This window comes from Cydia fagiglandana, chromosome 15 (assembly GCF_963556715.1).
Source record: "Cydia fagiglandana chromosome 15, ilCydFagi1.1, whole genome shotgun sequence".
NCBI classification, from domain to species: domain Eukaryota; kingdom Metazoa; phylum Arthropoda; class Insecta; order Lepidoptera; family Tortricidae; genus Cydia; species Cydia fagiglandana.
The window spans coordinates 10431756-10444561 of record NC_085946.1 but is presented as its reverse complement, the minus strand read 5'-3'; the positions used below and the strand labels follow the sequence as shown (position 1 = coordinate 10444561).

General features: G+C 36.1%; 1 protein-coding gene across 1 annotated transcript in view; it reads right to left on the bottom strand.

Annotated features, from left to right (window-relative positions):
* LOC134671363 (inositol-trisphosphate 3-kinase A) overlaps positions 1-12806 on the bottom strand; it is a 172667-nt gene that overhangs the window by 134201 nt on the left and 25660 nt on the right. The window contains exons 2-3 of the mRNA XM_063529200.1: positions 6622-6673; positions 2736-3427 (exon numbers count right to left, since the gene is read on the bottom strand). Coding sequence (XP_063385270.1) covers positions 2736-3419 — 684 coding nt within the window. The 5' untranslated portion in view covers positions 3420-3427; positions 6622-6673. The remainder of the gene's footprint in view (positions 1-2735; positions 3428-6621; positions 6674-12806) is intronic.

Genomic DNA, 12806 nt, shown 5'->3' with positions numbered 1-12806 from the left:
CGTGACATTCGTGACGTGATTTGTGGAGTGCATGTTTAGCAAATAAAAATATCAAAACACTGTTGCGTTCCTATACGTACTCTTTACTGTAACAGCCAACAACAATAATGGAATGGCAGAAAAAAAGACAATACGACTTCTATTTTCGACTTTAGATGAATACAGATATATTGCCGTATTCGAACTTCAAGATATTCACAAGAGACGACACGTACTAGATCTATTCTAGATACGTTATAGTTTAGATATCAACTAGTTCTCTTTTGCAGCGCAATTCGGGCAACCAATGTCACTTTTACGTTAGATAGAGTAAGATATCTATTAGATGTGAATTGGATCTCTAAGTCATATCCTGTGGAAATCGTTCAAGAGTATCTCCAGAATCGCGCAAATGTCAAATTTGACAGGTTAGATCTTAAACATATCGTTATCGTATCTTGGTGATGTCCAAAAGATATCTAATAGATGTCTATTTCAAAATCCAAATCGGGCCAATAGACTAGATCATGAATATTGTGTATCATTATAGGTCTGAGACTAGCTGGGCCAGTCATTGACGTCACTAAGGTGATCAACTGATTTTATTGTGATCGAACGCAAATATATGCATCCGTATGCAAGTATGTACATGTAAGCTTTAAGCGAAAGAGGAATATACCTACACACTTATTTGTGTTTGGTTTATTTTTAGAACAGAACAGCTAAAACTGCCACCTTTCCGAAAAACAACTCTATAATCTCATTGGCTGCCTCAATAACCGTTAACTCAGACAGATGGCGGTAAAAATTGTTAGGAATCTGATTAATTAGAAAAACAAGGACAATAAAACTAACTCAGGGCTTTTCCGATGAGAATGGTAAAATAGGCTAAGGAAAATTTACTGAACTTCCTCGATAGCGTCAAGCAATAATTTCATTGTAGAACTCCTGGTATACCTAGATAATCTGTGCTACTTTTTCAAAAATAAGTAATCCTTAAAATATTCAATCATTTTAAGTGGTAATGGTGATGGTGGTTGAAAAAGCTATCAAAGCGCCAGGGACCAAATTCGACATGACATGTACAAATGTCAGATTTTGCTTCCACGTCAAATCAAGAGTTGATTTTATTGCATGTTGATTATATCAAGTGTTGATCCGATCCACTGTGGATAATATCATTTGGTACAACCAAAACTCCACTCTAAACTCGGGGTGGTTTAGTTCTCACCTAACTGTGGATTGGTAATGTCAAATTTTGACATTGTACGTATTCGAGAATTTATTATTTTCCCATATCGACGGGAGATCAATACGATACGTCAAACGTCGCTTGTCGGGCAGGTCCAGGCTTGTATGTTACTCAACATAAATATAGGAAGCAATAAGGCGAGCAATGGGTATGCCCAGTAATGTTTTTTAAGTATGAATACAGAAGGGTTTTAAGCACAAGGACAGAGCGTCATGGCAACAGAAGATTGGCTTTCCCTGGCTGCAATAACCCCGGGCCACCTTAATAAAGTTTCAAGCTATTTTTACGATGGATATAATTTATATGCACACAAACAAATATATTGCTAATGTAGATATGCAAATGCAGCATATAAATAAGTATTTACTTTTAAAATATCGATTTTGGTCATTGTCGAACGCTACCAAATTGTATAATCAATAGTGACAGGAACTAATCGTTTGACTTGTAAAATCATTTAAGTATTCACTTATGCTAAATGGTCTAACTAATTTCTTTATTATTTGTTGTTACGCAGAATAATTTGCTTTTAAATTACACATAAATGACTGTAAACAGATTGAATAATTGTGTCGGGTAAATTCATTCGACCTTCTCAGCAAATATCTACCCTATTACTTTTCTTAACACCACTATCGCATAATCTGACAGATGGATTTACCCGAGTTTGAAGTTAAGCGACTCAGTTTTGATGTATATTTACATAGTTATCTCAATCATTTGCCAATAAATAAAGAAGATAGACTTTTGACTAAACTAACCTACCTAACACTATATCCAGTACCTACTACTGTTATTTCCTTTTAATCTTCGAAGTAATTCTTGCAAAACAAATTCACAAGCTGGTTAATTTTGTTTATGGTATACCTATACCTACGATTAATTAACAGAGATTGTATACATTCATGTGGACTTAATAGATTATATATAACTCCATGAATAGATAAAATTCACAAAAAGGAAACGCCATTTATGTATAAACAATTTTGCTACGACCGGGAACCTAATTATCTGTGTTACTCATACATATGGAGGAAATAGGTACGCGTTCGAATAACATTAGACATAAATAGATTCCTGTTTAGGTAAGCTATTTTAGACATTAAAATCAAATCTGTTTTACACGGGCTCTACATTTTATTACCGCCTACCTAGTATTGGTATTTTTTTAATATCTGGAAAAAATCGCAAAATTTTAATACCTCTTAACGTAAATCTCTCTAACTCTTCTGCGTAAATATTAGAACGCTTGTTACAGGTGCATAGGTGTAACAATTTAAGTTTCACGTGGTTATTTTGCGTAATGTATTCATTTCACTCTTTTCAGAACTAAATTGTTAGCATAAGTAAAGAAACGTGAAAAATTACAAGGCCGACAAACTCGTCACAACAATTATAGTTAAACAACCGGGCAATTATTATGTGTACAGCGAATTGTCGCAATTAAGGACATTCAAAACAATAATAACGCCAACACAAACAAAACAAACAAAAGTGCACTTACCTTTTTGGTCAACGTTGGCGCTTCGAACTCGTCGTCATCGCGACTGGACAGGGTTGAGCAGGAGGAGCAGGCGGAGTCAGCAGACAGCGAGCGCGCGCGCAGCCAGTCCACTTCCTCTTCAGTCGCTCCGACGGCCACACCATCGGAGTAGTCACTCACGACCACGCTCGGAGTCCTCACACATCTGCCCCTGCTCTCGCACCCTTCGCTTCCCCTCCTCCCCAATTCCACAACATGAGCTTCGATCAGCGTCCTTTCCCGCCGCGGGGACATAGTCTCCGGAGGAGGGGTGACGTCGCGAGGGTGCGAGTGGCGCCGCGGCCGCGGTTCCAGCTCCACCGCGGAGTCGTCGCTGAGATCACGACTCCTTCGGCGGACCGCGGCCCGATCGTCGTCGTCGGAGCTGGTGATGTCTTCGGGAGGGGACTGCGCTCGCGGTGGGCGGAGATACTGCATCGGGGCGGGTTCGAATCGACGCAGCAATTCGGAGACGCGAGGCTGCGCATGCCGTTGTATACGCGCGGTCGGCGGCGCGCGCGCTGCGGCACTGGGCCGCTGCGCCGGCGACTCGCGACGCGGCTGCGCGCCTGCACCCAGCTTCAAGTAGAACAGGCTGTGGTTCAATGCTTTTTCCCGCAAAACGCGGCGGAAGTCCTCCGGCGGGTGCTGCTCTAGGCGCGGCATTGTTGTAACTGAAAAAAAAATTAGCTTCAGTAAAATGTCTAATAAACACCAAACCACCAATATTGCACCTAATCAATTAATGCTAGTTTTTTTTTAAGATTAACTGAATACTGATATGTACCTATATAGAAATACTGGAAGACCGGGTACAGTCGTCAAGGATATGTTTACATTTTTCGACTTATTACAAGGACATAAGGTGCAAAAGTGTAATAAAATCGCTGTAGACTTTTTTTGGTCTAACTCTGCTACGATCATATGCACTATGCTATATATGCCTGCCCGGGGTCACAATTAAATGAATGAAAAATTCCATAAAATAAAAAGTGATGTACAGTTTTCTCGCTATAACTTTTACGAGTCTAATTCAATTTATTAACGCATATTATCGCCCTTGTATTCATAGTATTAAGGTCTACCTTAGCTAAATCCACTCACGCGCAACTCGCAGTAACGTGCACCATGTAACGCGCCTGCAAAGATGTTCGACATGACGTCGATCATAAATACAAACTATGCACCGGATCGTATAACTTAACGGTTGCATAACTGTGGTAACAGTCAGTCGTCCTTGGTCGCGTACGTCATCGAACCGATATTAATTGCAATTATTATACACTAGCTTCACCCCGCGAATGGTCTGCATGGAATGATGACGATTGTTCGAAAGTATCATATGTCCTTCCTGAGACCTCATGCTATCTTCATACAAAATTTCGTCGAAATCAGTTCACAGTTCAAGCGTGAAAAGGTAACAGATAGAGTTACTTTCGCATTTTTGGCATTTATATTTTTGGGTAAATTTTGTTCGGTTAGGTTCCAGCTTCTCGAAGCTGGCACGGCAACAGAAATGTCTAGTTGCTAAGAGCAAGAAATATAGCATAGATTGGACCGGGGGAGAACTGGACCTTTTTGTTTAAGTTGTACCGAAGCGTATAATTAATTAATTATAAATGACTGTCTGGTTCGGAATTTTTATCTTCTTCTGCTATTTTTCTAATGATGCAATAACTTTCAGTATTACTTCAGGACGTATTAAACGTATAAAATCATACCAATTTCGTGTTTTGTCAAGCGTGAAACTTGCTTTACATGAATATTTGGTATGAAACTATTTCTTCTGAATACGCCCCTTAGTCTCATACGTCATCAAATCGTTTTTTACACTTTATAATTATCGAACCAGTAACGAGGAAAACACAATCATTAATTTAAATATTTAAAATCATTAGCGCTGTTATGATTTTGATTGTGAGGAATTATTAGTGCGTGCTAAAAACATGTAATTATAAAAGTTAATTTAACCGTCATTAGTCTTTAGGCATATATTTTTCATTATTTAAATAGCTAGTACATTACCTGCTACCTACCAGTGGCGTGCAGTGCATACAAAAAAAGGTAGGCACTAGGGTAGGCAGTCCATACAAAATGACCAAAAAAAAAGTTGCCGATTTTTATAGTTTGCGTTACATTCCTTCAAGAATGACTCTTCTAGAGCCCGATTTAAGTCTTATCTCCACTGCACGCCACTGCTACCTACTAAATATTTCGAGATAGTTCGTGCAAGTATAATTAAGAACTTGGTATTTTGTATAATAAAAGCTTTCAAGCAAAGGTTTCTTACTTTATCTTACACATTAAATGAATCATGAAGGTTTTTAAACTCCATCTATTAGCCGCCCACACATCAAAACTTGGCAAGACAAGAGCAATTTAAGATTTGTCAAAATATAAAAAAAGATTTAAAATAATATAAAATATAAATATAAAAAAAGATTTAAAAACAGGAAACATTTTTACAGGCTTCTGGCTGGCTAAAGGATATAGCTACTTATATATTTTATTTCTTCTGAATACCTATACTATACCTACAAAATTCTACCTTCTGTATTAAAATGGGTAACATGACAAACAAATACATATCTACTTATTATGTAGTTTAATTAGATCTTTTTAAACAGGATATACAATAAGGATGTGCTGATTTTTAAGTGATAATGTCTTTGCGTCATAATACTTAAGGCGACTGATAATCCCAAAACCTCGACAATACATCAAAGACGCGCAATCGAAATATTTTTAGGCAAACCTGAGCTAACTTGCTTGCTTTCCTTATGAAGCGCGCGCGAAAAACCTTTAAATATTTTTCATGAACACGAAGTAAGGTAAACGTACTAGTGGTCGACATGCTAATGCCCATTAGATGACACCTTACTGTCACATCTATTGACAATGACTTAAGTTTCAAGACGACATGTACTGGGACCGCGTCGAGCACCAGTACGTTTACCTAACCTACTTATTTTTGAACAGACGGATTAGATTAAGAATCTAAGGGATTTTAATGCCAAATATAGCAGTTTGAATATTGTTCTGGCATAGTACTAAAAAAAATAGGACAATTATGATAGACACGCTTTTTAATCATACATATTTATGAAATTTTAGTTATTACATGACTTTTATTAAAAATAAATATTGCACGCACGAGTACATTAGCCTTAAGTGACTTAATTCAAACCTAAGTTCATTGGTATGCGGATGTTTGTAACCATTCGATATCATTTGTAAACGGAACTGAAAGATCCACCTTTTGCAAATTATTTAATTAATTACAATATATATTTACAACAGGTATTTACATAGGTACTTAATAAATTTTCGACGAACCCTATTGTCACGTGGGGCATAGTCCCCAGGGCTATAACCGCGAAAATCGAAGTTCGCAAATTACGGGAATTTTTCTCTGTCACTCTTATAACGCCTTCATTGGAGTAAAAGAGAAAGATTCCCGCAATTTGCGAATTTCGGTCTTCGCGGTGAGCCCCCTGGACACTGGCCGCATTTCCCCGCTGTATGGTTAAGCTAAATCTTTGGGCAAAATATGACCCTGCTCGTAGGTCGCCAGACACCCCAACAAGTTTTCGGGAAGTTATCCTTTATTAGGATTTTGCTGTCTGTCGACCAAGGCCCAAAAGTCTCATGCACATTATTGTATAACTGTAATTATCATAAATATGGTAGAAAAACATTGTCCACAGAATAAATTATATACTAGGTACAGAAGACTCACTCAGCACTTTCCCCAAAATTGGGGTGGAACGGATGTACTTTTAGCTACCTGTAGCAAAGCGACTAAATCGCGTAGTGAGCCACGCCTGCAACTGCATTGGCGCAGTGCGTAAGGTGAGGGGAAACTTACCTTTCTATAACTCGTTTGGAAATTTACGGGGATTTTAACATCTCCATGCAATCTGAAACAAACAGGAATAAAATTATATTATAGGTCTGTAACAATTCAAAAAAACCAGAATAGTTCGGTTTAACAAGCTTTTAGGTACAATTATTTTTTACGAATTTCTAGATATTTATGATAATTCGCAAATTTTATTTAAGAGGCATGTGTACTCATGGGATTTGCGGAAAATACCCATATGTTTTCAAAGGACCGTCCTAATGATGAGCCGTATTGCCGACGTTTAAAATAATGCTGCCTTTATGATACAGATCACCTTGGCAGTTAAAGTTAAGCCTACTCGTATATCTTGTAAACTGCGTCATGTCATAACTCCACTTAATGATTTATTTTCAGTAAACCGTTAAACAGCACTTTATGACCGACTCGGTGACATCTTAGTGATATCATCTTCAGAACTACATAAATAACCTAAGCATTTCATCTGTATAACTAAATTAGTACACTTAAAATTGATATGTTGTTTAGAATAGCCCTAAAATTATACCTACATTGAAAGAAAATTCACGTCAATATTAAGACACAAAATCACTTTCCCTACATTTTTTCACTTCCAACTAAAGAGTTTTTTCCAAATTCAAATGGCGAAAACACTTATGTGCCGACAATAATAGAGCGGCTTTTTGGCTAAGGAACACATTCTCTAATAACCTCGCAAAACAAATACATAAAAACCTGTAATTACCCCAGAAGCAACCTACACCATATCCGTTACTATCAAATACTTCATTGCTATTGTATCCCATAATTGTATACAGCCACGTTAATCGCCAAACGAGCTACAATTACTGCTGCTATTTGGAATAAAAACGTCATTAAAGTAGACTAATACCTGCCTGTACTTAATTGTGGTTTTTGCTCCGCGGTTCCCGTTTTAAACGATTGCTGGGAATAAAGTATGTACTTGCTTTGTACTACTAAGAGTTCCTAAGTAATCTTAGTAAAAAATATGCTGGGAGGGTCATTCTCCACATTCGAACCTCATGTAAACTCCATCAAATCATACTAACCGTATGAAAAGTATGACAGAGTTGAGGCTAAAATAGTAACGTTATATGTAAGTTACACCCTGTACTGGAATATACTAAGCCCTAAAATATTTTATCTACACACAAACTTATCGTAAACCCTCTATGACGCGTTCAAAAACCGCAAATTACAACCAGCATAAAGATAAAATATTTTGTTACAACTCTTATCAGTGAAAATAGCAATAGCAATCACATGAAGTACTATTTCAAAGTTTTTGTAAAGATATATCTGTGGCCCATTTTATAAAGCTACAAGTTACAATTTACAAGCGGAAGTCTCTTTCTAACCCTATGTTTTAGAACGAGACTTCCGCTTGTAAATTGTAACTTGTAGCTTTATAAAATAGGCCACTGGTCTCCTATAAACATTTGTATCACTTACAATATTGTGATTCGCTCTCGGAATTCCTTATGAGCCAGATCGGTGGAATACAGTTCATTGTAATTACATTTTATTGTAGTTGTAAAAACTAAAAGACGTCATTAATTTGTGTATTAGCTCTACTATGAGTTCCGTGAATGACAGTGAGAAGTGAAGATAGTGAGAAAGTTAAGGAAAATGTATGGAGTAATTGTACAGTGCCTCTACCGGTCACGTAAAGAACTAAAAATTTTAATTTGTACCATGAGTTACAAACGTTTTTACGCGAGTTTTCCATACTTGCCTAACTTCACACCTAAAACGCTCTCTTTCTAATTATATAATGAAAACTGAGCCAGAATTATTCTGCGTAAATACTTTACGCGAGTAAACGTGACAGATGTTATGGAAAAATACGTGCGTTTCCAACGTGACATTTCTGTCAACTTGTAAACACAACAAATACGCAAATTTTTCACGAATATTAATGCAATTTGCAACGTAATATGTATAAATTTATAACAGTATGTGAACTTCAAGCAAAACTTTAAGGGATAAATCAATTAATAGTTCGATAAAAGGCTGATTTAGTACAAAGGTAATGAGTTATACTTGACATCATATTTTCCTATTTCTACTGCTACATTTGCGAAAATCACATTGCTTACGAGCAGTTTTTGGTTTTAGGCAAGAAGCTGATTGAAAACAACATTTCCCTGAAAACCCGGATTGCATCATGTATGCATGCGTATGCATGTAGAAGTTACATATGCATTAAGAATTAAGGCTCAATACAAGGAGCGGTACATAGACATGTTGCTGTTTTTGTTGCTGGGTGCACATAACACATAGTAAGAATATTTACACAAGAATTGCTATGTATTTTATTAAGCATTATTATCTTAAATAAAATAAAACATACAAATGTTCTGTGAGTTTATTTATTTTTCTTTGCTAAGTAAGTATTATTTTATTTTCCGTTGTTCAAATTATAGTGTTTGGTAGGTACTCGTTTTTCATGTCAACTTGGTAACAGGAAATATAAAACTTTCTTCAAAAACTTTTGCTGGTGGTTCAGAATCTGAAAATTTAAAACACATTTATTGCCAAAAACCCGCTGCGTGGGTTCATTTTGTATTGGAAATGGGGCGCTTGGCACTGAAATATACTCGAGATCATATAGGTACTATAAAATTAAGATCGCTATTAAGGTCATACGTAGGTCGTAGGGTCTGTGCGGAAAGAGAAGAGTCGTAGGTATAATGTATGGGCTCCCCTAAATTTCACGACTCTTCTCTTTCCGCACACTCTATTAGATAATGTTACTTAGCAGTAGGCGGTGCGGACTGAAGCGGACCATTATAATACATACCTATTTTAATATTTTAAGATTTCTTCTCATGTGTGTACTATTTTCATCAAACGTAATAAATATGTAGCCAAAAGTAGCCTGTATAATCGCGCCGTATACTTTGCTTCCTATTTTTTAACACGCAAAGTCATAATTTTAACTCGATTATTAATGATGTTTACGTAATTATCATATCTATTTTGCTATTTTTGTCTTGAATACAATATATTTTAATTTATACATTGTTTACTAACATTGATGTGTTTATTATTTTCGTAACTATGGCAACGTCAAATCTTTAAAAAATTGTAGAATGAAGGTTGAGTCAGTAACAAAGTGACAAAATTGGTCTTAGAGCATTTAATAACTGGAGTGGCCATTGAGTGCTTACTGTTAGGATTTAGGATTAGGGTTCCAAGCAGGAAAGAAAAGCTTGTTTTAACACCATATAGGTAATGTTTATTAATCTCAAGCAAAACTACATAGTAATGGCGTCTCATACGGGAAGAAAGAACACCTACATTTGTTTTATATTGACAACCGAATAAATCAAATATCATAGTCGTAGTAGTCTCGTAGGTATACTCTTTATTTTTTTGGTGACATTATTACTTACCCCTCTGCCGAAAAACACAATTGTGCAAACTTTTGTATGGACTGACATGGCTATTTGTACGTTACGTACAAATCATGTAGAAATAGCAATACATTTGGCGTCCCCTCCCCCGCAAAAATCGGCAGACTGTTTTGTAAAGAAAATGACAGCGATGACATGTCCCTTCTAAATGCTCTTAGTGGATGGTAGAGGTAAGGAATACAATCTCCATGTAATTAATAATGAAAAAGTGTCCGTCAAAAACCTTAAGAGGGAAGTATACTACGTAATCGTCCATACAAAAAGAGAAAACGTTTTTCCACTTGTAAATACGAGTATCTTCCATTCTCCATGATTTTTAGTACGGTATTGATACAATGAAAAACTAGGTTTATGGGTTTTCTTTTTTTCGCTACTCTGGAGAGATTTAGAAAAATTATAATAGCTGACAGCGTGCCCACTTTTTGCAAATATTCTCCCATAAAGGAGTTTTCTCATAAAGTCATAAAGGATTCTCCTTACCTCTACCCTCCATATTCACGGCTACCATCAGTATATGTAACATTACTTTCTGTGCATCTCACTTGCACTAATTTGCGAGAGCGAGATGCATAGATAGTAAATTACGTAGACGTGAGAAAATGTGTCAATTTTGTTATTTAGTTCTATAGGTGAATCCTAGAGGCGCTGTATAAAACTCCGATATAACTCTTGCTCTGTTTTTTAGTATACTTAGAAAGGGACAACATCGTTTGGAGTGGAGTGAAGTTAGGTACATAAGACCGTAAGAAACGTAAAACGTGACACACGGCACGTTTATTCACTGAAAGTAAGTGAAAAATACTCTGCCAACTGATAGTAGAGGCACAGATTCATTAAGAGTCATCAATGACTGTTTTTGCTGTCACGGAACACATACCAACTTTTAAAATGAGAACTCTCATAAATATTGTTGACTTGATTAATGGTAAAATGGTGATTAATTCATCAAGCGTAGCTTATGCGAAACTAATAAATAAGTTGTAACACGGATCTGCAAGTCTTTTTACCGAATAATATTTGTTTAATGGTTCTCAACATTTTTCAACATGTAATTTTTTTATTTATATTTAAGAAGTCACATATAGGTAGTAATGATTTTTACAAATATACAGGTTATACGAAAAAAAAGAAGTCACTATTTTACAGGATTTTCTGTAAATAAATTTTAAAATACAACCGCGGTGGCAGAGCCGCCATCATATTATTATCATCCAACTCTTGTCAGTGTTCGTGTAACTAACTGCCCGATTCGAACTTTAAGATACGTCAAATATTACAACAAGATACGATATGGATTAGATATTTCAGTGTCAAAAGTGACGTTTCTTCAAACAAAAACGCCAGTTTTGACACTGACATATCTAATCTATATCGTATCTTGTCGTAATATTTGATGTGTCTTAAAGTTAGAATAGGGCCGTAAGTAGGTATGTAAATTATGATATTAATACAGAATGACAGGAAGATATACAAAGTATACAAAAGCAAGTACATTGATAAGGTCGGTAAACATGCCCTCGTTTGTTCTACCTATGTACTAATAGAAATATTAACCTATATCAAATATTTTTCGTATTACGTCAAGCGTGCAACTAAGTAATAATAACTGGGTGTGGTTTTTCTCACCCGAGGCAGTGAGCAAAATAATTAGGGAAAGGGGACATCCTAATATATTACAATATTTAATTGATTTTGATGTCATACATCAGGAACAAATACCCTTAACCGAGGCTTGGACAGCCTTACCACACAATCATTAAGCGATCGCTAGTGCTATTTGCATATTTAACAACTTGCAAGTTAGCTGTACATAAATTTCCACGTCCTCAAACCAGAAAGGCACACCAAATAGGGCACTATTAGGTATCAAGTAGTTAAAGTAAGGTCTGGACGACGTGAAGTGAGCATTACATAATCGAGGGAGCTCATGAACAAAGAAAAATAAAGGCATGAACTAGTTACCGATGTGCCGTCGGAATGATTGTCGTCAAAATTGCGAAATTTTCACATGGAAAAAATTCTGATATTTTTGTATAGAAATTTTACATTTCGAAAATGAAAGTTTCCTTTGTTTCCTGAGGAATTTTCCTAAAATTTTACGAAAACTTTTCCAACTTTATCGAATCTTTCCGCAACTTGCCTATGTAAATGGAAAAAAAGACCGCACACGTACCAATGTTACATACCTACAAAGAAGAAGGAGACAATATTTCAAGTTTTTCATGATTGGCTCTAATCGCTTAAAAGTTTGAGAACTACTAAAATTGCCAGGAGCTCACAGCACGATATTCGCATGTCACTCACGTATCTCATAACCGATGCACGTGTGTACGTGCTTTACATTTTTACTAATCATACTTTACTACTTTTTTAGTATACACGTCTATGTAACGTCTTTATTACATCGTTAGAAATAAGATGAGTTTATTAGTTACGTTTGAATAATATCGCGAAATTATATCGCGGTAGACCCATTCGCATAATTAAAATATATTAATCACATTTTTGCAGTCAATACAGCACGACCGAGATTACATTTTATAGGAAGGGTTGAGCTTTATTAAAGTAGGTAGGTACAGTGGCGTTCAAAAGTGGATGGATAGATGTCGACCGTAATAAATATTACAGTTGAAACATGTCCATGCACTTTTGAACGCCAGTGTACATCAAAAAAATTATTACTTCGATTAAGTAGATAGTTAAGTAGATTTTAGATTATTATATATCGCTGTTCGTAATTATCTTGTCAAT